This window comes from Dryas octopetala, chromosome 8, assembly GCF_963921425.1.
Source record: "Dryas octopetala chromosome 8, drDryOcto1.1, whole genome shotgun sequence".
NCBI classification, from domain to species: Eukaryota; Viridiplantae; Streptophyta; class Magnoliopsida; order Rosales; family Rosaceae; genus Dryas; species Dryas octopetala.
Window position 1 is genome coordinate 11972863 of NC_141373.1, and position 25900 is coordinate 11998762.

Here is a 25900-nt window from a genome sequence, read left to right on the forward strand (position 1 = left end):
AGCATATGGATATAGACTTTCATGTCAAATCGCGAATTAGTTTGTGAAATTGTAGAAGAATAATATAGCCAAATGACAATTTAGAATTAACCAGCTTCATTAACCAGCCTTATATGAAAAAAGTGAGAATTTTGGAAATTAATTCAATAGTATTGATCCATCTCAACGTGTTACAAAGGCCAAATAGACTATACTTGGAGAGATCAGCAGATCTTGAGGGTTCTCTACTTGTTTTACATAGCTAATTAATAATATTTTATGAATTATGAAAGTTATTGGATTTAATCTAAGTAGTGATGGTAAATGGGATAATGGATTAACTTTAGAATTAATATATAGATTGAGTGTTCGATTCCCTGCATTATAGCCAAAAACAAAGAATTTGAAGCATGAAATGTATTTATGATATTAATAAGTCTAATGACTTTTAATGCTATGCGTTCAATCATCCCAGCCAAATTACAAGATCTTCGGCAATAACTGACTTATAGAACTAAAACACCGATGATAACATAATTATTGAAAGAGAGAAAAAATAAACCAAAAGGAAGCAGCAACTGTTTCATTATATGGTTGAAGCCATTGTAGAAAGTTCAGTTAGGCTCGTATATGATCAAAGGTGGACTTCATGTAGTTCTTGCCACTTTGTTGAAGTTGGATATATTCCTTATAGTTCATGCCAATGTATTTTGGAGGTTGGCCCTCTCTTTCACACAACTCTGGTGCTGGGGCAATAGTTGTATCTACCGATGGTCCATGTGGGATGGCAATGGATATTCTTGTAGCTTTGTTGTTCACAGTGGCTCGATGCATCACACTCTTGTATTTACCGTTGGTCAAGATCTACCAAAAAAAAAATATATATATATTTAAATATACATGAGCAGTCGATCAATTATACATGTGGTTCTTTTTCTTCACAAATGTACAGAACATGCATTTGGAAATTCGCAATAATGTTGACTAAATGTCAAATGGGATTGCTTTATTTCTCCCTTGTTGTTTTGAAAGAAGGAGACATATAATATATAATTGATAATGATTAATTAGAGAGAAAATTTCTACCTGCATTTGGTCAGCAAGGTTTACAAAAAAACCATTGGGAGGGCCATCCACAGTTAGCCATTTGCCGTTGTGCTCGACTTGGAGACCATTCATCTCATTCTGAATGAGGAGTGTGACCAAGCCATGATCAGTGTGATGGGGTATTCCAATTGCATGTTCAGGCTGAGGGCATGGTGGGTAGTAGTTGGCTGCCAACATTTGCAAGCCACGATCCATATTCATTGCATGGTGTATGTAGTCAGCCTCCAATCCCAAGCTTTCTGATATTGCTCTTGTGATTTCCAGTGCTACTTCTCTTGCTCTTTTGCTAAACTCCATTGAAATCTCACTACATCATCCAAGAAAATTATTAATCAATGAATCCAAATTTATAGTCTCACAATATAATTATTTTGGTAAGAAAATTATTAATAAATGATTTAGATTTATAGTCTATAGTCTATACATACCTGAAGCGAGACGGTTTGTAGAGGGAGTAAAATTCTGGATGCACTCTAACTTTGAAGAAGTCCCTCCAGAGAAGCACTTTATCCAAAGCAAGATTGTAACTAGTTCCATACTTGAACATTTCCAGCACATCATTTCCTGATTTAAACTCTTGCTTCTCTTCGTCAGGAAGACTAAAAAATCCGTGACACGCGTCAATCATCGCTTTCATTAAGCTCTCTGGTACTCCATGGTTAATCGCCTGATTAGGTGAAATGATACAATGATTAGCTTTGATATTCATCATTAATTAACACAAATAATAACACATTTCACAAGTGATGAAACAAAATAACATACTATGAAGAAGCCCCATTCTTGGCAAATCTTGACGAGATCATGAATGATTTTGGAACGTTGATCAGGAGAACCAGAGGTGAGAAGGGACATATCCACAATGGGAATAGCGAATTCAGGATCATTTGGATCAGCTTCTTCACTGGGGTTTATGTTGAAAGCATAAGCAGAAGGAACAGAGCTGAGAGCAGGGGATTCAGCAAGTGCTTTGATGCTTGTAACTTGAGGTACTGCCTCCACGGTTTCAGCAGTAACTGGAGGAGCCATAGAGTGAGAGTGAGAGAGAGAGAGAGAGAGAGAGAGAGAGAGAGAGAGAGAGAGAGAGAGAGAGAGAGAGATTGTTGAGTTGCTATGGATGAGAAACATTGTTCTAATTTATAGGCAGTTCGGGTGACCTCAATTTACACGTGGTCAACATCCTTTATAGAAGCAAGAAAAAAATTTAATACTTTCTAGCCCACCTTACCCCATGAATTAATTGAGACACAACCTGCAGAATCCACATGTAGCAATCCACCAGCTATAAACTTTTTTTATTTATTTATTTTTATCTGTTTTATTTTGGCCATGTTGTTATCTGAACTATATTTAATTTCAATTGTTTTTAACATTCTTAATTATTAGAATATTGTGTCTAACTTTTTAATTATATCTACATAATTTGAAATTCGATATCCAAAAATATGTCATATAGCTTGTTTTTTTTTTGGCCAATGGGAAACGTACTTTCATTAGGCTTAAATACACTTATCTGTTAAAATGATCATTAGGCTTTCTTACTTTTTGGACACTTCGCCAACAGTACCACAAAAATACTACTAAAAGGACCAATTAAAAGACGAACAATAGGGGGCGGCTAGACTTTCATGCCAAATCATTAATTAGGTTGTTGAAATAGTTTTAAGAATAATGATAGTTAATTTACTTTATAACGGTGGGTGGTTGAAATTCAGAAATAAAGTACTGTCATGGAATAAGAAAATAAAGAAAACATTACAATATGGCTGAAGTTGGACTCACTTGCTTGATTTTATTACGTTAGAAAGCTTGAACTTGTTATCTATATGTGTTCAAATGTGGATGTTGCTCTCAATGTTTAGTTACAAAGACTTCTAGAATTAATGGTCTCAAAATTTTCAGTGTAGTCATAAATTTGAAGCCACCTACCTCTCAAGTTTCAACTCTGTCGTTTCTTTCTTATTTGCAACCCCACCCACGGTCCCATCTCATTCTTCCAGAGTAGTGTTGGACCATTTTTACCGTGGGATATACGGTCAAACTTATCAGCCCACCAATATTGTATTATATGAGATTTTGAGAAAGCAAAATTAACGCAATCAGACAAGCACGAGCCATGAGGTAATGTCCAAAAAAAAAAAAAAAGACAAGCACGAGGTAATTTCCATGAATTCCTCATTTATAAGAGTTTTTTATTTTTATTTTACTGTTTTATAACATAAATAGGCTGATCAACCGGCATATGCGTGAAATGTGGTGTTATGATTATCAATTTTTGCAAAGATGATTTTTTAATAAAAATTTAAAAAGTTGACGATTTGAATCGTTGAAATTCTATATAGGATATACCACATTAAAAATTTTTGTGAAAAATATAATACTATGATCCTTCTCCGTAATTTTATCATGGAAGGCTCCGTTAGTGGCACCACCCCAATGTCCTAAGTAAAGTTCAATCCCTTTTTTTTGGTGGTGAATCAGCCTCTCAATCTCAACCATTAATGAATTTTCTTCATATCAAACAATATAATTAGACGAGAGATTTGAACTTCAAAACAATTACAAATTTTCGTGACAACAACTTGGTACATTTAATTTCTTGCATGGCCGCTACATCTCTTTCCGCTGCAAGAAAATATTAAAATGTGGTAATCATCAGTTCAAGATGAAACATCAGTGACTTTCGAAGAATTTCCAAGGCTTGGAGCCTAGGTTTGACTATAAGAGACCTCAGAGTTGACACCCAAGTATTTAATCTTTTGCTTTTGCAAGCTATTCTCGCACGATTATTTTGATCGTCAACAAAACCATATTAGGGGAAAGATATAGAGTCTCAAAGTTTGTGTCTTAGGGCTCGTTTGGCACTGCTTTTAAAATTGTCAAAAGCGCTTTCAAATTAGTAAAAGCACTTTTGATAGCGTTTGGCAAAAATAATTAGAAGTGCTTTTGAGTTATAAAAGCACTTCTAAGGAGTTTTTTGAGAAGCACCTGACAGGTGCTTTCTCAAGAAGCACTTTCAAGTGCTTTTGCATAAATAATTTAGAAGTTTTATAAAAATTTATATGTGCTTCTTAACATAAGCGCTTCTGATAAAAGCGCTACTAAATAAAAGTGCTTCTAAGAAGCAGTGCCAATATTATGTGCAAAATTAATTGGTACACATCACTATTTAATTTGTTAATGATTATACACTTTACAATATTAAATTAAAATTATTTTTTTAAAAGATCATCTTACCATCACAAATCCAACGGATGTGATTCATAGTTTTATTAAGATTTATATTATTAATTTATAATCTTTCTAATTTCATAACCTACCAAAATGCCAAGTGTCCAAAACCACATCTTAAGGTTCATAATCACTACTCTTAATTTTTTTCTTTTTCTCTCATCTTCAGCACATTTTATTTTGTCTGGATTTTTCATCAACAACATTCAACATTCAACTACAAAGATTCAACTACAAAGAGACAAAAACCACGTGAAGTCGCCACGTACATGTGTTAGAAATATAGAGGAGCTGCTTTGTTCCTGATCTTTTACTTGTTTGAAAGTCATATCAACACTTGGGTTTTGAATTTCCATCATCTTTTCTTCAAATTAGTGAGAGAATAGTTGTATTAATTGATTAAGCAAAAAATTGTGGAGTGAAAGAGTAGAAAAAACCAGGAACAAAACTTAAAAAAAAAAAGGGAAAAGCTTTGCAAATTAAAGAAATAAACGGTGAAGCATAAAATTTATAAAAAGTTAAAAACTTTTAGGGATAGTTAATTTTGGTGCACATATCATCTCCCAAGAAAAGTGAAGATTAAATAAATAAAATTAAAAAATAGAGCACGAGAATATAAAATGAAAGTGCGGATATGGTTTTCCAAAAAAAAAAAAAATTAAGATTAAATACCAAATATCAATAGTTTTTCAGCAAAGCAGCAAGTCACTAATTTTTTTTAGTTTAGGTACTAACTTAGAGCAAGACATTTTGGATTAGGTTATAAATTAGTTTGCTATACAGTTATGACAGTCGAACAGTCACAACTACTGTTTGAAATTCATAAAAATTTAAAATTTATAAGAGTTTAGTGCTTTTGATTTAGGTTTGGAAGATGAAGTCCTGTAACTTAGAGACTAAACTTTAAAGTTTAAGCCTTGCAAACACCAAAAAAACAACAAATCAATAAAAAATTGTGACTGTTAAACAGTCACAGTTCGGTTGAACCATGTTTTATAAGTTGGTATCTAAACTGAAATTTAGTATCTAAAATGAAATGACATAAATATTTTAGTAAGTAAAATGAAATAACATTGAAATTTAGTACCTAAAGTCAACGGATCTTAAAAAAAATCAATGATTAAGATTTGTTGAGTATAATTTCAGATCTTGATATAAAAAACGTATATTCCTTTTGTTGGACATATATGAGATTATGGGCATCAAAAGAAACTTATAAATTGTCCAAAGTTGGTGCTAGAGTTGGTTTGTGGCATTTAATTTTTGAGTGAAATGCCCAACATGCCGTTACTTAAAAATTTCGCCCCGGCCCCCACATTTATTGTCTTCACTTTGTTATTATCATTGCCAAAACATTTTAATACGTGACCATTTTGCAATGAACGATAAATGTTAAGGGCGAAATATTCAATGAATGGTAGGTTAGACATATCTCCAAAAAAGAGTTCTAAATTCTGAAAGAATTTTATTAAACCATTTTACAAAGTGATTATACAAAGGCATTATTTTCATAAGTTTACGTAGTATTTTTATTTACTAAAAAACAATCCTCTTACTCCAGCCACAATACAAAAAAAGAAGTTCAGGATATGAGTATGTACGTAAAAGAATTGGACACATTCTAATAAATAAGAGAGCAAATTTACTCACCACTTTAATTTGACGATGAGCATTACCAAGTTACCAACTTATTAAAAGTTTCTCATGTGTCACAAATTATAACTATGGTTAACTATTTAATAAAATAATAGTTTTACACATATTTTTTCTTTAAATAAAATAAAATTCAAAATTAAAAACCCATCAGCTACCCCAACCAATATGTAGCAACCCCACCACCCAACTTTTCTGCAGCCCTCCCCCGTCTTTGCGATGGCGACCTTCTCTTGAGAGCAACATTTGACCACCATGGCCCTCCATTTCACGACTTTCTTCTTCGACCCTTCTTCTCTCTGCTATTATTCTCATTCTAGAATTTAATGTTATGGTTAACTATGTTTATTTTAAAAAACATATGGCGCCTTTGTAAAGATAGATGGTGATCGATGCTCACCACCAACTTAAGATGGTGAGCAAACTTGTTCTCAATAAATAATGTAGAAAAATATGCATTTTATTATTTTTTTTGCTCACGTTGTGTATTAATGTATTAATTTATAGAGTAAGGTGGGCTACTGAAAATTCCGACAGCCTGGAATGTAGCCAAGAACGTATTATATTTTCTTGCTTCCACATATATCTTTTCTTATTGTCGAGCTTCCATGCATACATATACCTTAATTATAGGTATTTTGACCACGTGCAAATTGAAGTCCCCCCCTCTAAGTGCCTATAAATCGGAACCATTTATTTCATAATACACATCCATAGCAACTCAATACCCTCTTCCTCTCTCTCAATATATCTTCTGACAGTCCTAATTACTCTCAAGTCTCTTTAATCTCTATCACTCTCTCTCTCTCTGTTGAGACTGATGGCTCCTCCAGTTGCTGCTGAAACCATGGAGACACCAAAAGTAACAAGCATCAAAGCACTTGCTGAATCCCCTGCTCTCAGTTCTGTTCCATCTGCATATGCCTTCACCATTAACCCCAGTGATGAAGCTGATCCCAATGATCCTGAATTCGCTATTCCCATTGTTGATATGTCCCTTCTCACATCTGGTTCTCCTGATCAACGCTCCAAAATCGTCCACAACCTCGTCAAGATCTGTCAAGAATGGGGCTTCTTCATAGTATGTTATTATCTTTGATCAGTTGTTTGAATTATTATTTGCGTTAATTAATGGTGAATATAAAAGCTAATCATCATACTATTTTACTTAATCAGGCGATTAACCACGGAGTGCCTGAGAGCCTAATGAAGGCGATGATTGATGCGTGTCATGGATTTTTCAGTCTTCCAGATGAAGAGAAGCAAGAGTTTAAATCAGGGACTGATGTGCTGGAAATGTTCAAGTATGGCACTAGTTACAATCTTGCTTTGGATAAAGTCCTTCTCTGGAGGGACTTCTTTAAAGTCAGAGTGCATCCTGAATTCTATTCCCTCTACAAACCGGCTCGCTTTAGGTAAATATATGTTCTTTTACCATGCAGCTGTATAACAACGTAATAATATTATATTGTCAAATTGTGAATTAATTTGTATATTTCAGTTTGTGCTGATGGGTTGTTTTCTTCCTTTTGGTGCAGTGAGATTTCATTGGAGTTTAGCAAAAGAACCAGAGAAGTAGCACTGGAAATCACAAGAGCAATATCAGAAAGCCTGGGATTAGAGGCCGACTACATACACAATGCAATGAATATGGATCGTGGCTTACAAATGTTGGCAGCCAACTACTACCCACCATGCCCTCAGCCTGAACATGCAATTGGAATACCCCATCACACTGATCATGGCTTGGTCACACTCCTCATTCAGAATGAGATGAATGGTCTCCAAGTCGAGCACAACGGCAAGTGGCTCACTGTGGATGGCCCTCCCAATGGTTTTTTTGTAAACCTTGCTGACCAAATGCAGGTACTCATTTTCTCTCTATTAATCATTTTTAGTCTTTTCTTTTTGTTTTATTTTAATTCTATGGTATGGGGGCCTCGTCTTTTGAAAAAGTGAAGGGAGAAAAAACAGAAAAAAGCAGTCCCATTATTGCAAACTTCCAAATGTGAAGAAATTGAAAAGGCATGTGTATAATTGATTCCTCATAATTAATTGAATTTATGGTTTTGTGTAGATATTGACTAATGGTAAATACAAGAGTGTAATGCATCGAGCCACTGTGAACAACAAAGCTACAAGGATATCCATTGCCATCCCACATGGACCTTCGGTGGACACAATTATTGCACCAGTACCAGAGTTGTGTGAAAGAGAGGGCCAAGCTCCTAAATACATTGGCATGAACTACAAGGAATATATACAAGTTCAACAAAGTGGCAAGAACTACATGAAGTCCACCTTTGATCACATACGAGCATAATTAAGCTTCTTACAGTCCATACTTCAACTATAGTCATGACGGTTGCAGCTTAATTCCCAGCTCTTTTTTTTTTTTTTTTTGTTCAATAATCATGTGATCTTGGTTTGGGTATTGATCCTCTGATAGTGCCAAAGATCTTGTAGTTCGACTGGGCATGTCCCGAAAACATGGCATTAATTAAAGGGGCAAATGATTCTTTTGGCTCCGTAGTTTAACCTTGTTTTCAATTGGATCCTTTAGTTTCAATTTTTTTCAATCAAGTCTTTATATTTAATTATTAGAATTTAGTTGCAATCAGCTTCAAAATTAAAATTTTGTAATTATATAGACGACACAGTTGCTAGTGTTTAAGATTAATATGCTCAAGGCAGTTAATTGGTGTGCAGTTCAGTTGAAAGAACCGTAGAGTTTGTCTCTCTGCACCCAAATTCGATTCTCCCTCCCCTTAAATCTCAAAAAAGGGATTAATATTATAAGGAATGGTCTAAAATATATAGTCATATGCTGTTAATATAAGAAAAAAAGATATAACAATATTTAAAAATTTCAAAAAGGGCGTCGTTTGTTAGTATTTAAGAAATAGATATTACTAAAGCTAAGCACTATTTTAACTCAATGTGGTTCTTGGTATTTTACCAAATTATTTCACATCCGTTTTTCATTGAGTAGTTTTATATATGTGAAAATATATATGCATCAAACCTGAGGGGTTTGCATTGTAATTTTAGAATTTTATGGGTTTATGTGTAAATATGATCGATAAATCTAGGCCTGGTATTATTGTAATTAACTCCAAGGTTAAAATTTTCATTTAAAGATGCTTTATGTTATTGTCGATGGATTTTGAATATATGGAATTCTAAAGAAAGAGTTATGTGAAAACAATTTAAAATCTTACAACGTCTCACATTAAATCTCATAGAGTGCGTGTAATTAATTATTGCCTTGATAATATATATATTTTGAACATTTTGGTTATGTATGATTTGCCTATATATAAATAAAATATTACGGAATATATATAATTATATATAAATCCACATGTATGTATAAGTGTGCATGTACACATGCATTGACTTTCATGCCAAATCACTTATTAGTTTGTTGTAATTGTTGACCAATAATGATAGTCAAATTACTTTAGAATCAACTTCATCAATGCGTGGGATGTTGGAAGTACTGTCACGTGGTAGGGGAAAAATAAAAAAAAACAAGATAACAAAGATTCAACTGCGGCGAAATAAAATAAAGCTTTCATATAATATTTTTTTAAGAAGACGGCCTAAAATCTTAGAGTTAAACCTTATTATAAAAACTGACAAACTAGGCCATGCCTCAATGCATAAAATTTTACACTGCTGAGAACTATATAAGCCAACTCTAGGCCTTTGTTATTGAATTATCCAGTATTTTTATCAATAAACTCTTTAAGAATTCTCTTAATTTTCTGGTGGACTCCAGTTTTTCCTTTCATGATCTCACTGGGTCAAGTGGTATCAGAGCGAGGATTTGCCTGGCTTGATGGGTGAATGCCCCGCAGGAGGATATCATGGAATAGACTTTGAACAACACCTTTATCGACTAAAGGAGTGAGGAGGATGTGACTGTGGTAGTGCCGCAGAGACTGAATTAGGAAGCTCTGAAAGTAGGAGTGAAAGTGATTCTGATGCAGATGATGTCCCTAATGCTCCTAAAAGTGTACTAGCTTCTCAAGCTCCTACTCCTTCCAAGGATGTTGCTAATCAGTTCTCTGCGGCTCTGCCCCTGCCAATGTTCCAGTCTTGTAGATCCGAGTGTTTCTGTTCGTGAACCTCAACCTCGATCAATATGAAGTTGCTCCAACTGCTGCCCCTAATCAAGATTCCCAGATTACTTCTGTAGATGTGCCAGTTCTCCTCCCAAGAAACTTATTTAGTAGATCACACATTTAGTAGATGTGCCAATTCCTGACGTACGTTTGAATTATCTGCCGTTCCTATTTTCTCTGAATATATTCCCAACTCATGCACTCTTCTTCATCTCCATGTTTTAATAGTTGTGATTAATGTTTTGGTAAACATCATATGCTGAGTTAAACGTGAGTACATATTTACAACTTAGTGTGCACATTTGACATTTCTATATACAATCTTTCTCGACTTCCATTTTTATCTTTCTTTACCCCTAACAAAAGGTTGAAGTCTCCTTAAAAAATGCGTACGTAGCTTTTACAAATGTGTACTGCAATTTGCAATGTGCATATGGAATTTGCAATTTGTAATATTATAAAAAAAAAAAAAAAAAGGTGAGATTTTGGAAAATTAATTTAATAGTGTTAATTAATCCATCTCAACGTGTTATAAAGGTCAAAATATATAGACTATACTTGGAGAGATCAGAAGATTGAGGATTCTCTACTTTTAATTACTTGGTGAATTTATAATATTTTATGAATTATGAAAGTTATTAGGTTAGTCTAGTACGTAGGGATAGTGGATGGATAATGAATTAGCTTTAGATTGAGTATGTGTTCGATTCCTTGCAATATAGCCAAAAACAAAAAAATTTAAGCATGAAATGTATTTTTCATATTAAATACGCGCTCTTACATGTTTATACGTCTACGGACTTCTAAACCTATGTGTTCAATCATCAATCAAATTACAAGATCTTCGGCAATAACTGATCGAGCAGTATACCTAAAACACCGATGATAACATAATTATTGAAAGAGAGAAAAAATAAACCAGAATGAATCGGCAACTGTTTCAATATGGTTGAAGTCCCTGTAGACAGCTTAATTATGCTCGTATGTGATCAAAGGTGGACTTCATGTAGTTCTTCCCACTTTGTTGAAGTTGTATATATTCCTTGTAGTTCATGCCAATGTATTTAGGAGCTTGGCCTTCTCTTTCACACAACTCTGGTGCTGGTGCAATAACTGTGTCCACCGATGGTCCATGTGGGATGGCTATGGATATTCTTGTAGCTTTGTTGTTCACAGTGGCACGATGCATCACACTCTTGTATTTACCATTAGTCAAGATCTACAAAAAGAACAAAAAAATACCAAATATTTAAATATTCATGACTACATGAGCAATCAATTATACACGTGGTTCTTTTTCTTCACAAAGGTACAGAACATTTGGAAGTTTGACTAAATGTCAGATGGGATTGCTTTTTTTCTCCCTTCTCTTTTTGAAAAAAAAGAGCCCGCCCACAACCAAAGAATTTGATATCTAACTAAAAATGATTGATTAGAGATCGAGAAAATGTCTACCTGCATTTGGTCAGCAAGGTTTACAAAAAAACCATTGGAAGGGCCATTCACAGTGAGCCACTTGCCGTTGTGCTCCACTTGGAGACCATTCATCTCATTTTGAATGAGGAGTGTGACCAAGCCATGATCAGTGTGATGGGGTATTCCAATTGCATGTTCAGGCTGAGGGCATGGTGGGTAGTAGTTGGCTGCCAACATTTGTAAGCCACGATCCATATTCATTGCATTGTGTATGTAGTCGGCCTCTAATCCCAGGCTTTCTGATATTGCTCTTGTGATTTCCAGTGCTACTTCTCTGGTTCTTTTGCTAAACTCCAATGAAATCTCACTGCACCACAAAAGAAAATCATCAATTAATGATCTAGATTTACAATATAATTATATGGTAAGAAAATCATTAATCAATGAATTAGATTTACAGTTTATACATACCTGAAACGAGCGGGTTTATAGAGGGAGTAAAACTCAGGATGCACTCTCACTTTGAAGAAGTCCCTCCAGAGAAGCACTTTATCCAATGCAAGATTGTAACTAGTGCCATACTTGAACATTTCCAGCACATCAGTCCCTGATTTAAACTCTTGCTTCTCTTCATCTGGAAGACTGAAAAATCCATGACACGCATCAATCATCGCCTTCATTAGGCTCTCAGGCACTCCGTGGTTAATCGCCTGATTAAGTAAAATAGTATGATGATTAGCTTTTATATATATTCACCATTAATTAACACAAATAATAACACAAACTGATCAAACAAAATAACATACTATGAAGAAGCCCCATTCTTGGCAAATCTTGACGAGATCATGAATGATTTTGGAGCGTTGATCAGGAGAACCAGAGGTGAGAAGGGACATATCCACAATGGGAATAGCGAATTCAGGATCATTTGGATCAGCTTCTTCATTGGGGTTTATGTTGAAAGCATAAGCAGAAGGAACAGAGCTGAGAGCAGGGGATTCAGCAAGTGCTTTGATGCTTGTTACTTTAGGTGCCTCCATGGTTTCAGCAGCAACTGGAGGAGCCATCGAGAGAGAGAGAGAGAGAGAGAGAGAGAGAGAGGGAGAGAGGGAGGGTGTTGAGTTGCTATGGAAGAGAAAAATATGTTCTAATTTATAGGCATGCAGTTCGGGTGACCTCAATTTACACGTGGTCAACATGCGTTATGGAAGCAAGAAAAAATTTAATAAGTCGTAGCCTACCTTGCCCCATAAATTAATTGATACACAACATGCAGAATATCCACCTATAGCAATCAACCAGCTGTACTTTTTGTTTTATCTCAACAACAATACATAATATTTAATTGTTTATCACATTCTTATTAGAATATTGTGTCCAAATTTTGAACATATAAACCACATAATTTGAAATTCCAGAGCCAAACAAAACAATGTTTTATAGCTTAATTAAACCTGTCTTCTAGTGGCCAAACTGTCTTCTAAAATGATCATTACGTACGCTTCTTAGTTTTGAACAGGCAACACGTACTACAAAAGAGCCTACTAAAAGAACCAAAAGATGAACAATAGGGCCGCAAGAGGCTTAGGAAAAATCAAAGAAAAATCAATGTGGCCACATGATTTATTAAAATGCACATGTATATCTATTAGTGGGCCGGTATGTACATGCATGTACTTATATATGCCAAATCACTAATTAGTTTGTTGAAATAGTTTTTTTTGGTCGGTTAGTTTGTTGAAATAGTAGAAAAATGTATAATGATAGTCAAATTACTTAATAACGGTCAGCTTCATTAATACGGTGGGCGGTGGCAACTAAGTACAGAAGTACTCTTACAGTCTTACTTGATAAGAAATTAATAAAGAAAACATTACAATATGTTGGAGTTGGTTCTTATATATATGTCTTCAAATGTGGATGTTATTCTTAATATTTCAAAGACTTCTAGAAATAGTCCAAAGATTTTCAGCGTAGTCAATATCAAACTCATTGCTAAATGGTGATGATCGAATCACCTGGGTTAAATCAAACTCATTGAATTTTGTTTTGAAGAAGATGTAGCTTTGTTCAAGTAGAATCATTGTGAACAGATACAACAAGCCAATTAGGCAGAACATTATTAAACCAGAATATTAAAACCAGCATGATAAACAACATGTTGAGCAAGAAGGTGTGCAATAACAACAGATAACCTTTTCTAACTCCACCATGTAAGACTTAGCATCCTCAACTAGAACCATAAAAATAATTTAATCTTCCCCGGGAGTCTCATATTCCATAACTTCCGCCAGAGAGGATGTAGTGATCGTTGCGTAGAACTGCTTGCTTGAATTTGAATCACCTTTCGTTTCAATCTCTTTCGATATCTCATCTCTATCACTCGATCTCTCGGGACTAGCTCGATGGCTCCACCAGTTGCTGCTGAAACCTTGGAGGCACCAAAAGTAACAAGCATCAAATTCATTGCTCATACATGGCCACGCAAAATTATTAAGGACTTAAGTGCTCTCAATTATATAACTAAGTAGAAATACACAATATTTTTGTTTGGCTGTGATGCCTCCACGTACTTTACCAAGAAAAAAAACACAATTTTTTTTGGTATGTATCGAGAATGAACAATTTTACTAGACCTTGTGCAAAAAACGTCCAATCAATGATCAATTAGCATTAAAAGCATTATGTAAGGAGTAAAAACAACCGTTAATTAAATAAAGAGAAAACGTGAGAAATGAGTTTAATGGCATAAAAGGGATTTACAGAATTTAGATTTTTAAAAATGCTAACTAGCTAGTGAGAAATCTAGACATCTATCAAAAACCAATTGGTAATAGGTGGAGAGGCCCAAGACTTATAAGCACATATGCTAAGCTCTAGTTTTTTGATGTGGGATATTGTTCCACATGTATTACTCTCAACTCCGCACGTGTGATGAGATTTTGAGCCTTACACGTGAACAAATTGTATTGGGTGACGTGGGAGCACATGTGGCCGTTGGGCCTTACACGCGGATAACATGGCTCTGATACCATGATAAATTTAGGCATCTATCCCAAAATCAATTGGCAATGGGTGAAGAGGCCCAAGACTTATAAGCACATATGCTAAGCTCTAGTTTTCCAATGTAGGACATTGCTCCACATTACTCTCAAGAGCTAAGAAATTTATATATATATGAAAAGTAAGTGAGTTGGCACCTAATCAAATGAGTTAAACATGAAAAGAAAAAGGCATGGGTTTTAATGGAAAATGAGTTTGATGAGAATTTCCCTAATTTACTATTAATAGGATATTATAAATGCATTTGGTACTTAATTAATATTATTTGTTTTTAATTGGTTATATTGCAGGGAATCCAAACCTCAATTAATCTATCTTAAACGTAACCCATTATCTTTGGACTAAACACATAGCTTTCATAATAAGATTTGATTTGGATTCTCTTTTTTTCTTAATTTTGCTTATTTCAATCATAGCCACGTGTGTATTATAAATTCAAGAATTCAATTAATTTGAAAGCTAAAACCTAATATCTAAGCGATGAATGAGTCATAGAAGTGGTAAAGTTTTCAAATGTACGTCGATGGACCCACGCTTGCATTTGTACGTTCATTCCAAAATAAACATTCAAATAGGAGATCTTTGATAAAGCTCAACCTGCTTTTTTTTAATAATTTTTAAACATAAAATTAGAGTTTAGTCCTTATTACATTTTTTTTTTGGACTATTATGGGTATGTTTTTTCTAAATAAAGCCTTTTTTTTTTCTTCTAAATAAAGCCCTTTAATTAACCACGGTCATGTCAAAAAAATATGTCATTATTTTTATTTTTTAAGGGTATGTATAGGGTACGGGTCCACCACATACACTCCTAGACTATAAAATGAGGTTTATGAAAGCTACATATTAGGATTTAAATCTTCATGGGAATCTCAAAGTTCAAATATAATATAAAGCCGACAAACCAGTATCGAGGGATCGAAAAAGAAGCAAAAATGCAATGCCAAACACTCGGCAATGGCCGCTGCATGAGTGCTCGACAACTGGTATACGTGAAAAAAACATAGAAACTAATGTACCAATATTATGTAATGTGGAATGGTTACAATATTATTGAAGGTTATTTAGAATTCTAAAAGTCATAAGGCTTTAGTTTGTAAAATGTAAAATTAAAAAAACTGAATGGAAGACTCCATTTTTTAAACAGTAATGCTACAATTACTACATTTTTATACCACAATTTCATACCATCTTACATGGCATTCATACATTGGACACTAAAAATAAAAAATAAAACCTAAAAAAGAAAAAGGAAATACTCTTCCAATAAAGTAATGACACATCAGGTGAGATACAAATGTGGGAAAAAAAATATGGAACAACTAGCATTATTGTTTTTTAAACTGTGTTAGCCAAATCAACACCTTATAAGTTGGGAAAATGTTTAGGCTAAATAGAACTCATAAAAAATCAAATACGTTTTTTATAGAGGAAATTATATTGGATACGTTGCAATCAAATCTTAAGTTTAATTTTGAAATTAAAAAATTTGTAAAGATTTGAATCTAACAGCAAATAAACCCCAAATGTAAGGAGATAAAAAATATACTTACCAATTACAAAACGTTGAAATGGGTAAAACCTCATCTGTCATGCTTTAGGGGTATTTTAGAGAATATAAAATTATGATTTTAAATGTGGCTAACTCATCAAGCTTAGGATGAAAAGTTGCTTAGTTGACAACTAGTCAAATGGGTAAATTCAATAGAAAAAAAAGTCCTGAATTTTTATTAAAAAAAAAATGGGGGTTTCACCTAATTTTCTTTAAAAGGGAGTGTAAATGTATAATTGTTGGTGGATTCTGCATGTTATGTACGTATCAATTTATGGGGTCAGGTGGGCTACAATGTACCTTGCTTCTATACTGCATGTTGACCACGCGTAAATTGAGAGCCCCTGAAGTGCCTTTAAATTTGAACCATTTATCCCTCTCTCTCTATCAATCTTCTTAGTAATACTCATCTTACTCGAAGCAGTCTCTTTCGATCATCGATCTTTATCACCCTCTCTGGAGACTAGGTCGATGGCTCCTCCAGTTGCTGCTGAAACCATGGAGGCACCAAAAGTAACAAGCATCAAAGCACTTGCTGAATCCTCTGGTCTCAGCTCTGTTCCTCCTGCATATGTTTTCAACATAAACCTCAAAGATGAAGCCGATCCCAAAGATCCTGAATTCGCTATTCCCATCGTTGATATGTCCCTTCTCACATCTGGTTCTCCTGATCAACGCTCCAAAATCATCCACGACCTCGTCAGAATTTGTCAAGAATGGGGATTCTTCATTGTATGTTATTATGTTAGATCAGTTGTTTGTGTTATTATTGTGAATGAATGATGAATATCAAATTACCTAATCATCATACAATTTTACTTAATCAGGCGATTAACCACGGAGTTCCACAAAGCTTAATGAAGGCGATGATTGACGGGTGTCATGAATTTTTCAATCTTCCAGATGAAGAGAAGCAAGAGTTTAATTCAGGGAACGATGTTCTGGAAATGTTTAGGTATGGCACTAGTTACAATCCTGCATTGGATAAAATTTTTCTTTGGAGGGACTTTTTGAAGTTCATGGTGCATCCTGAATTCTACTCCCTTCAAAAACCAGCTGGCTTCAGGTATATATATATATATGTATAGACCATAAATCTAGATCATTGATTAATGATTTTCTTATCAATAATATTGTTAGATAGTATACATGGATCATTAATTAATGATCTTCTTGTGTGATATAGTGAGATTTCATTGGAGTTTAGCAAAAGAACCAGAGAAGTAGCATTAGAAATAACAAGAGCTATATCAGAAAGCTTGGGATTAAATGCCGACTACATATACAAAGCAGTGAATATGGATCGTGGCTTTCAAATGTTGGCAGGCAACTACTACCCACCATGCCCTCAGCCCGAACATGCAATTGGAATACCCCGTCACACTGATCATGGGCTCGTGACACTCCTCATTCAGAATGAGATCAATGGCCTCCAAGTCCAACACAATGGCAAATGGGTCACTGTGAATGGCCCTTCCAATTGTTTTTTTGTAAACCTTGCTGACCAAATGCAGGTATTCATTTTCTCTCTAATCAGTCATTTCTCAATATTTCTTGGGAAGGGAAAAAGCATTGAGCCAATGTGATTTTGTGTTGATCAGTTTTCATTCATTTTGTTAACTACATTTGTGATTTTGGGTAGATCTTGACTAACGGTAGATACAAGAGTGTGATGCATCGAGCCACTTTGAACAACAAAGCTGCAAGGATATCCATAGCCATCCCACATGGACCATCACTAGATACAATTATTGCACCACTGCCAGAGTTGTGTGAAAGAGAGGGCCAAGCTCCAAAATACATTAGCATGAACTACAAGGAATACATACAATTTCAACAAAGCGGCAAGAACTACCTGAAGTCCGCCTTGGATAGTATACGAGCATAAGTAAGCTTTTTAAAGTCCTTGCAAGGACTATATTGAAGCAGTTGCAGCTTCCTTTAGGTTTCGCTTTTATGTCGATTTCTTTCAATAATCATGTTACCTTCAGTGTTTGAGGTCACTGCCTCAGATCTTGTAGTTTGATTAAGATGTTTGAACACATATTCATTAGACTTAATCAAACATGTAATGAGGCCTATTAAAAACAATAAATCCAATGGCTTTCATAGTTAATAATATTGGATTTGGATTCTCTGGTTTTTTTTTTCTTTTCTTGTTTCAATCATAGCTAGCCGTGTAATACAAGGGTTAAATGCATTGATACAACTTCACTCACACGCAAAAAGTACTACAAATCCATTTAGATAATATATTTACTTGCTTCCTAAGATAGAAGAAATATCTTTGATCCAGAAGTACCATATCTTAATTTGCTTTATTCAACTTTGCACAATATATGCAGTAGACCGAATATAGCATTAGTGATTGTGTCATATAATTTTTTCAATGCTCAAAGTATTTTCATAATAAATCATTTCTTTTAGAGAGAATTGTTTCTAACCACTTTATTTAATGGAATTATATTTTGTTAGTATTGCTCTAATCTCAACAGGATTTCAACATATGATGACAAGCATATATCTTCTGATAGTATGAAAGCCATGTTCATACAAGAATTGTCAAACTCCACTCTCTAGAAAAAACAGATGCAGCAGTGGCCTGCAATTCAATATTTTTGGGTTGGTTGTCTCTTAGGCCAACAATATTAGTACTCCTGCCCTTAAATCTAATATATGGACCTTTAATTTATTTAAAATATAGGCTCAATTACAATTTATCTTATAAACTATAGGGTGATTTCAGGATAATCTACAAAAAAAAATTTTTTTTAAACGCGTTCACTAGCTTTCATAAATCATGCAACGTTAGTGTTTCCGTCTAATTTTCCGTTAAATGCTTACGTGGATTTTGCTGACTGGATATTTTAATGACGTGGAGTACTACGTGGAGAAAAAATAATAAAAATATTTTATAATATTAAAAACTAAAACTAAAATATATAAAAAAATTAAAAACTAAAAAATTTCCCCACCATCCTTCTCCCGACCCTTCCTCTTCCCCCACCAGCCCCGGCGACCCTCCCCCTCCCCCCACCCCACTCCCTTCCCCGACCCAGGCCACCCCCTCCTCCTCCCCACCCAGCCTTTCCCCCTCCACCGTCGCAGTGTCGCACCTCCCCCCCAACCCAACCCGACCCCGTCGCACCCCTCCCATCCCCCACCCAACCCCAAACAGTAGGTAATTGCAGAAACCAAATCAGCAGATCCAAAGAAAAATTGAGAGAAGAAGAGAAAATTGTGGCCGATCAGCGCGTTGATTATGTTGTTTAATTTTTGGGAGATTGCTTCCGAAGATTGGGGCAGCGGCGGAAGAGTAGATGGTGAAGGAGACGTTGTGATTCGGGTTCATGGGGCGAAAATCACCTCCCTTAAAATAATCTACTGCAAGATCTGTTAGGTAAGCTAGAAGACTCTCGCGATGCTATTTGTTTAAAAATAAAAAAACAATTCCGCTGTAACTTTCTTTCTATCCCATGTTGGTGAACTTCTTTTCCCGGAAAAAATTTAAAATATAAAGCTTTGGCTTTTGGGGAAAAAAATTGGTTGAGAGAAAATGACTTTTAGCATTAGCAGAAGCAGATTGTGGGTTTATGGATGTATGGCTTTATAGTCAGCGCGCCAAACCCACTTTTCTCCAATTAAAAAAGATAGCTTTCTACCACCGAATTTTGCTGCCATTTGTTTTTAACACCCAGATATTTTAATTTAAAACTCTCTCGGTCGTCTCCGATTTCTCAAACATGGCTATGGGTAATGGTTACAGTGGGTGTGGGTTAGAGAGAAAGAGATGGTGAGAAGAGAGACCAGGGCAGAAATAGAAAGCTCAGTGCTTCTTCTCTCTCTCTCTCTTCTTGGCCTGAGATTCGTAATACTTATGCACTACAAGAAATTGCAGGTGGGTTGGGGTTGGGTGGGAGGCGGGTGCGACGAGGTCGGGGGGGCTGGGTGTGGGGGAAGGGGGAGAGAGAGAAAAGGAAATAGGATTTTTCTGGGTGGCCATGGCTCGGTGGGTGAAGGGGGAGGGTCGCCGGGGCTGGGTGGGGGGAGGGGGAGGGTCATCGGGGCTGGGTAGGGAAAGGGAGAGAGAGAGAGAGAGAGAGAGAGAGAGAGAGAGATGAAGGAGGAGCAAGGTGTTAAATTTCGATTTTTTGGGGTGTCGAAATTCAAACCCATATTTGTTAAATTTTCGAGATAATTTCGTCAAAATTGTTGAAATTATCAAAATTTCGGCGAAATTTTCGACGGTGAGATCTGGTTTTGGGTTTTGGAAGGCTGAGTTTTTGGAGAAAAATGGAGCGGTGGCAGGGGCGGCATGGGGGAGATCGAGGGAGAAAGAGGGGGTGACGGCAGGGCCGCGGTAGGGGGAGATCAAGGGAGAGAGACGACGGCAGGGGGGCGACGGCAGAGGGGCGAGGGCGAGGGCAAGGGCAAGGGGGTGAGGGCAGGGGGAGATGCAGAGAGAGAGAGGATGAAGAAGAATTGAAGAAGAAAAAACATGGGAGTTGCTGGAGCCTCGGGGAAAAAGAAAGGAAAGGGAAAGGAAGGAAAGAAAAAAAAGAAAAAAAAAAAGGAAGGAAAGAAAAAGAAGAAAAAAAAAAAAGTTTAGGATTGATTGGGATTTGGGGCCTTTGGGTAATTTAAAAAAAAAATGGTTTGGGATTTCGTTTGGCCGTTTTGAAGTTTCGTTTAATTGTTTTTAAACCTAAACTAGTAAACTCTAATATTTTTTTATATAAAAAATAATTTAAAATACCCTAAAGAGTCTAAACCCTAATATCATATACCATATCCTAAACAATATAGAATATAGATTATAAAATATATAGGATTTAGTGTACATATTATAAAGTGTAGATAATATATTAATTTCATTTATTCATTATACTAATTTTATTTAACAGTATTTGTCTCCAGCGTGCATTATATTCATCTTATATCACATGAAACCTACTATATAATTTGGTTTTTTCAATATTTTTTATCAATTTAGTAGATAATATGATAAATAAACATATGGTAAAGTTTTATTCAAAATTTCTGTATTTTGATAACAATTTCCGTCATTTCCATCAAATTTTTGTCGAAATTTAAAAATCTTCGAAATTTCCTCGAAACCCGAAATTTTATTCCTTAAGGAGGAGAGAGGAAGGGGAAATGAGATTTTTTTATTATTTTGTTTTCCACATGGCATCCACATCACTAAAAAATTCAGTTAACAAAAGCCATGTAAGCATTTAACGAAAAATTGGACGGAAATACCAACGTTGCATGATTTATGAAAGTTGGTGGACGTGCTTGAAAGATTTTTTGGTTTGTGAACCATCTTGAAATCACTTCTATAGCTCGTAGGGGTAAATTGTAATTGAGCCTAAAATATATATCTAAATGTTAATTGCTGTTTTTTTTTTCTTTGTTCACGTCACTGAGTTGTTATTAAAATTTTCAAGTCTTTTAATGCCACAAAAGTAAAAAATAAAAATAAAAGAAAAAAATAAAGAAAAAAAAGAGAGAAAGAGAAATTGACTAACAAGTTATTTATATTGAAAGAGGAAGAGTACATTATGTATGAAATTGTAGAAATTTGATCCCAACTACTAAATTGAAAATGTGACTCCTTCCGAGTGAAATGAAGTTCACCAAAGAAAAAGAGGATAACCACACTTTTTATCAAGTAGAGCATAAAACACTCATGCTAGATGACATGACTATTATGGAAATAAAAAAAGAAAACAAAAGAAAGCTACAAGTCTTTAATGGTTGAACTGTTGAAGCATGACAAGCTAAGTTGTACAAAGCTCAGGCTCGTATATGATCAAAGGTGGATTTCATGTAGTTCTTGCCACTTTGCTGAAGTTGTATGTATTCCTTATAGTTCATGCCAATGTATTTAGGAGGTTGGCCCTCTCTTTCACATAATTCTGGTGCTGGGGCAATAATTGTGTCCACCGATGGTCCATGCGGGATGGCTATGGATATCCTTGTAGCTTTGTTGTTCACAGTGGCTCGATGCATTACACTCTTGTATTTACCATTAGTCAATATCTACACAAAAGCATAAATTCAATTAAATTTGAGGAATCAATTATACACATGCCTTTTCAATTTCTTCACATTTGGAAGTTTGCAATAATGGGACTGCTTTTTTCTGTTTTTTCTCCCATCACTTTTTCAAAAGACGAGGCCCCCATACCATAGAATCAAAATAAAACAAAAAGAAAAGACTAAAAATGATTAATAGAGAGAAAATGAGTACCTGCATTTGGTCAGCAAGGTTTACAAAAAAACCATTGGGAGGGCCATCCACAGTGAGCCACTTGCCGTTGTGCTCGACTTGGAGACCATTCATCTCATTCTGAATGAGGAGTGTGACCAAGCCATGATCAGTGTGATGGGGTATTCCAATTGCATGTTCAGGCTGAGGGCATGGTGGGTAGTAGTTGGCTGCCAACATTTGTAAGCCACGATCCATATTCATTGCATTGTGTATGTAGTCAGCCTCCAATCCCAAGCTTTCTGATATTGCTCTGGTGATTTCCAGTGCTACTTCTCTTGTTCTTTTGCTAAACTCCATTGAAATCTCACTGCACCAAAAGGAAGAAAACAACCCATCAGCACAAACTGAAATATACAAATTCACAATTTGACAATATAATTTATACAGCTGCATGGTAAAAGAACATATATTTACCTAAAGCGAGCCGGTTTGTAGAGGGAATAGAATTCAGGATGCACTCTGACTTTAAAGAAGTCCCTCCAGAGAAGGACTTTATCCAAAGCAAGATTGTAACTAGTGCCATACTTGAACATTTCCAGCACATCAGTCCCTGATTTAAACTCTTGCTTCTCTTCATCTGGAAGACTGAAAAATCCATGACACGCATCAATCATCGCCTTCATTAGGCTCTCAGGCACTCCGTGGTTAATCGCCTGATTAAGTAAAATAGTATGATGATTAGCTTTTATATTCACCATTAATTAACACAAATAATAACACAAACTGATCAAACAAAATAACATACTATGAAGAAGCCCCATTCTTGGCAAATCTTGACGAGATCATGAATGATTTTGGAGCGTTGATCAGGAGAACCAGAGGTGAGAAGGGACATATCCACAATGGGAATAGCGAATTCAGGATCATTTGGATCAGCTTCTTCATTGGGGTTTATGTTGAAAGCATAAGCAGAAGGAACAGAGCTGAGAGCAGGGGATTCAGCAAGTGCTTTGATGCTTGTTACTTGAGGTACTGCCTCCACGGTTTCAGCAGCAACTGGTGGAGCCATCGAGCTAGTCTCAGAGAGTGATAAAGATGAAATACACTGAGACTAAGATGAGTATTACTAAGAAGATTGATAGAGAGAAGGAGAGGGTTCTGAGTTGTTGTGGATGTCTTAATGAAAGAAATGGTTTCTATTTATAGGCACTTAATGGTTTACACGTGGTCCAAATACCTATAAAGTATCAGTTAACTTATGGCCTTGTAGGTTGTAGTGCAGGATGTCACAATGAACGTTATATATTTTTTTAAAAACTTTATGACATGTTTTTTAGGTGGGAGTGACCTAATAATGATAAAACAATTCCATTAACATATCCAAGACCCGACATATGCAGAAACCTATGAATTATTGACGCCTTGGGGCAATAGTTACATCGTACATCGCGAGCCTGGCATCCATTGGTCAGATTTAATCGACCATTGGACAAATATGGTGTACCTATTGGACAAAACGTTGGCGAATCTGGCATCCATTGGTCAAAATTTAATCGACCATGCCTTTTACGCCCAAATATTATCAGATAGTTGAACCAATAAATGTATATATTAATATATTTTTTAATAACATAAATTATTACCAATTATCTAACTATGGGTCAAATTCTGTTTCTCCGTTTCCAAATTAATAAAAAAGCAACAGAAATTATTAAAGCTACATATATAGTTGCATTAGCACAAGTGTCCCTTCGTTAGTACAAACGTGGATTTAGTATAAGTGGAATATCTTAAGAGAAGTAAAGAATTTGATTGCTTCCAATCTAACCAAAAAATAGAAAGAAAAAAAAGTGTAAATGGTCTCAAACCTAGCTACATGTTTATTAACTTTAAGTTCCAATATCTTTTATCAGTTATATATGGTGTATTTGTTCACCTAAATGACATAGTAGGTATATTAAGCTTTCATGGTTAAGTTAAATGAATAAATTAAATTCCTCGGATGATGGTGATCGAGAGTAGGATGGCCATGATTCAATTATTTTTAATATACCAAAAAATTAAATATACAAATAATATAATAAATATGGTTAAAAAAAAGAATTATACACATAAATTAGTCGACCTGAAACTGGTAGCACCGTTGCATTCAAATTCTTTTCATAGTCATATATACATGTATGTGATGATAGTTCATAATTTAGACCGTATGACAAATTAAGAAATACTTTAATCACTTTCAATGCATTGGCATTTTGAAACCCTATGTTGTACGTACCTATTAAATTTTAGTTTTAAATTAAGAACTAATTAATTATAGTTTAATTTGTTAAAATTTCTAAAGAATAATGTGTGGTCAAATTAGTCTAGCTAGCAGCTTCACCAATACGGTGAGCTCCTTTTTTTCTTTTCTCTGTGGGCAGATTCAACATGGTCGTCTATCTTCCAGAACTCCCACGCCACCAGTGGAAAAAAATGTCATGTAAGATAGTAATTTTCTTTGTTTGAAAGGAAGCGATAACTGTATTGATTTGAGTATGAATATTACACAAATTTTTTATACGAGCTCTTGAATTAAAGCAGGTTCTCCAGTTCAGAGGCATCTATCTGAAATTGAGACAGCAAGTGCAAGCCAAGCTAGTCTATGGACCACATTATTGGCCTAAGGCGAAATATGAGTTAGGGGTAGCCCGGCCCGGCCCAAATTTTTTGGGTTCGGGCCGGGCTCGGGCTTGAATTATAGAAGTCCAATAGGGCTTTCGGGCCGGGCCGGGCCGGGCTTGGGCTTTAATACACAAGCCCAAGGCCCGCCCATCGGGCTTTGGCTTGCGGGCTTGGAGGGCCGGGCCGGGCTAGGCCCGAACGGGCGGCCCAAAATGGGCCCAAAGCCTATTTAGACACATATATATCTTCAAAAAAAAAAAAAAAGGATTTTGGCTATATTGCGATTTGAATATGAGACCTCACATAACAAGCTTCAACTCTCAACCAACTGAGCTGACTAGTTTATTTGTCAAGTTTGTGAATCATAACATATTTAATAGCTCTTTCGTTTATTTACTTCAATAAATTATTAATATACTTATTAAGTTATTATATAATACTATTATGTTAGTAATAGTGTAATACCATAAATAATAAACTTTTAAAATTATATACAACATTACAACTATAATAAAACATAAATGTACATATATATTATTATATATTTTATTACATATTTTTATAAACAAATGATGCAATTGTGTTGTCAAAGATCCAAACCGTTCAAATTTTAGTTCCTCACTCAAAGATAATTTGTGCAAAAAATTAGCTCAATCGGAGATGTCAAAGTGACATAATGGTGGTCAAATTAATGAACGATCGTGGTTTTTCTAATGATCATCGAATGGGTAGATGAATTTCGATTTAGCCGATTTTTTGTACTGATGATCTTTGACTATGAATATAGAAAATGAACAGGTCAGATTGTTGAAATCACGTTGTGGTCTTCATAATTATGGAAACAATAAGGTTTCAACGGGAAAATTATTAGAATTATACTCTTCAAGT

At 35.1% G+C, this 25900-nt stretch overlaps 5 protein-coding genes across 5 annotated transcripts; 2 read left to right on the forward strand and 3 right to left on the reverse strand.

The window, feature by feature from the left end:
- Positions 1 to 387: 387 nt before the first annotated feature.
- Positions 388 to 2144, reverse strand: LOC147277261 (2-oxoglutarate-dependent dioxygenase 19-like). The gene is made up of 4 exons (XM_086253864.1): positions 1852 to 2144; positions 1515 to 1753; positions 1066 to 1393; positions 388 to 843 (listed from the first exon to the last, which is right to left on the reverse strand). The coding sequence occupies exons 1-4, from the start codon at positions 2113 to 2115 to the stop codon at positions 598 to 600; spliced, it is 1077 nt and encodes a 358-aa protein (XP_086109990.1). The 5' UTR covers positions 2116 to 2144; the 3' UTR covers positions 388 to 597.
- Positions 2145 to 6717: 4573 nt separating this feature from the next.
- Positions 6718 to 8511, forward strand: LOC147277262 (2-oxoglutarate-dependent dioxygenase 19-like). The gene is made up of 4 exons (XM_086254539.1): positions 6718 to 7051; positions 7147 to 7385; positions 7509 to 7836; positions 8048 to 8511. Exons 1-4 carry the CDS (start codon positions 6791 to 6793, stop codon positions 8291 to 8293), a joined length of 1074 nt encoding a protein of 357 aa, XP_086110665.1. The 5' UTR covers positions 6718 to 6790; the 3' UTR covers positions 8294 to 8511.
- Positions 8512 to 11007: 2496 nt separating this feature from the next.
- LOC147277263 (2-oxoglutarate-dependent dioxygenase 19-like) lies at positions 11008 to 12583 on the reverse strand. The gene is made up of 4 exons (XM_086254475.1): positions 12323 to 12583; positions 11988 to 12226; positions 11556 to 11883; positions 11008 to 11319 (listed from the first exon to the last, which is right to left on the reverse strand). Exons 1-4 carry the CDS (start codon positions 12581 to 12583, stop codon positions 11074 to 11076), a joined length of 1074 nt encoding a protein of 357 aa, XP_086110601.1. The 3' UTR covers positions 11008 to 11073.
- A 4019-nt stretch (positions 12584 to 16602) lies between these two features.
- Positions 16603 to 18019, forward strand: LOC147277264 (2-oxoglutarate-dependent dioxygenase 19-like). The gene is made up of 4 exons (XM_086254821.1): positions 16603 to 16863; positions 16959 to 17197; positions 17318 to 17645; positions 17774 to 18019. The coding sequence occupies exons 1-4, from the start codon at positions 16603 to 16605 to the stop codon at positions 18017 to 18019; spliced, it is 1074 nt and encodes a 357-aa protein (XP_086110947.1).
- Positions 18020 to 21653: 3634 nt separating this feature from the next.
- Positions 21654 to 23528, reverse strand: LOC147277265 (2-oxoglutarate-dependent dioxygenase 19-like). Its single transcript, XM_086254192.1, has 4 exons — positions 23154 to 23528; positions 22823 to 23061; positions 22388 to 22715; positions 21654 to 22176 (listed from the first exon to the last, which is right to left on the reverse strand). Exons 1-4 carry the CDS (start codon positions 23415 to 23417, stop codon positions 21931 to 21933), a joined length of 1077 nt encoding a protein of 358 aa, XP_086110318.1. The 5' UTR covers positions 23418 to 23528; the 3' UTR covers positions 21654 to 21930.
- Between the last annotated feature and the right edge of the window lie 2372 nt (positions 23529 to 25900).

What these genes read in the sequence shown, in the direction of transcription:
- LOC147277261 (XM_086253864.1), bottom strand. Translation starts at nt 2,115, where the DNA reads ATGGCTCCTCCAGTTACTGCTGAAACCGTGGAGGCAGTACCTCAAGTT. An exon ending in AAGAATGGGGCTTCTTCATA is followed by an intron (nt 1,754 to 1,851) that starts GTATGTTATTTT and finishes TCACCTAATCAG; the next exon opens with GCGATTAACCATGGAGTACC. An exon ending in ACCTTGCTGACCAAATGCAG is followed by an intron (nt 844 to 1,065) that starts GTAGAAATTTTC and finishes TTTTTTTGGTAG; the next exon opens with ATCTTGACCAACGGTAAATA.
- LOC147277262 (XM_086254539.1), top strand. Translation starts at nt 6,791, where the DNA reads ATGGCTCCTCCAGTTGCTGCTGAAACCATGGAGACACCAAAAGTAACA. An exon ending in AAGAATGGGGCTTCTTCATA is followed by an intron (nt 7,052 to 7,146) that starts GTATGTTATTAT and finishes TTACTTAATCAG; the next exon opens with GCGATTAACCACGGAGTGCC. An exon ending in TACAAACCGGCTCGCTTTAG is followed by an intron (nt 7,386 to 7,508) that starts GTAAATATATGT and finishes CTTTTGGTGCAG; the next exon opens with TGAGATTTCATTGGAGTTTA.
- LOC147277263 (XM_086254475.1), bottom strand. Translation starts at nt 12,583, where the DNA reads ATGGCTCCTCCAGTTGCTGCTGAAACCATGGAGGCACCTAAAGTAACA. An exon ending in AAGAATGGGGCTTCTTCATA is followed by an intron (nt 12,227 to 12,322) that starts GTATGTTATTTT and finishes TTACTTAATCAG; the next exon opens with GCGATTAACCACGGAGTGCC. An exon ending in ACCTTGCTGACCAAATGCAG is followed by an intron (nt 11,320 to 11,555) that starts GTAGACATTTTC and finishes TTCTTTTTGTAG; the next exon opens with ATCTTGACTAATGGTAAATA.
- LOC147277264 (XM_086254821.1), top strand. Translation starts at nt 16,603, where the DNA reads ATGGCTCCTCCAGTTGCTGCTGAAACCATGGAGGCACCAAAAGTAACA. An exon ending in CAAAAACCAGCTGGCTTCAG is followed by an intron (nt 17,198 to 17,317) that starts GTATATATATAT and finishes TGTGTGATATAG; the next exon opens with TGAGATTTCATTGGAGTTTA. An exon ending in ACCTTGCTGACCAAATGCAG is followed by an intron (nt 17,646 to 17,773) that starts GTATTCATTTTC and finishes GATTTTGGGTAG; the next exon opens with ATCTTGACTAACGGTAGATA.
- LOC147277265 (XM_086254192.1), bottom strand. Translation starts at nt 23,417, where the DNA reads ATGGCTCCACCAGTTGCTGCTGAAACCGTGGAGGCAGTACCTCAAGTA. An exon ending in AAGAATGGGGCTTCTTCATA is followed by an intron (nt 23,062 to 23,153) that starts GTATGTTATTTT and finishes TTACTTAATCAG; the next exon opens with GCGATTAACCACGGAGTGCC. An exon ending in TACAAACCGGCTCGCTTTAG is followed by an intron (nt 22,716 to 22,822) that starts GTAAATATATGT and finishes CTTTTGGTGCAG; the next exon opens with TGAGATTTCAATGGAGTTTA.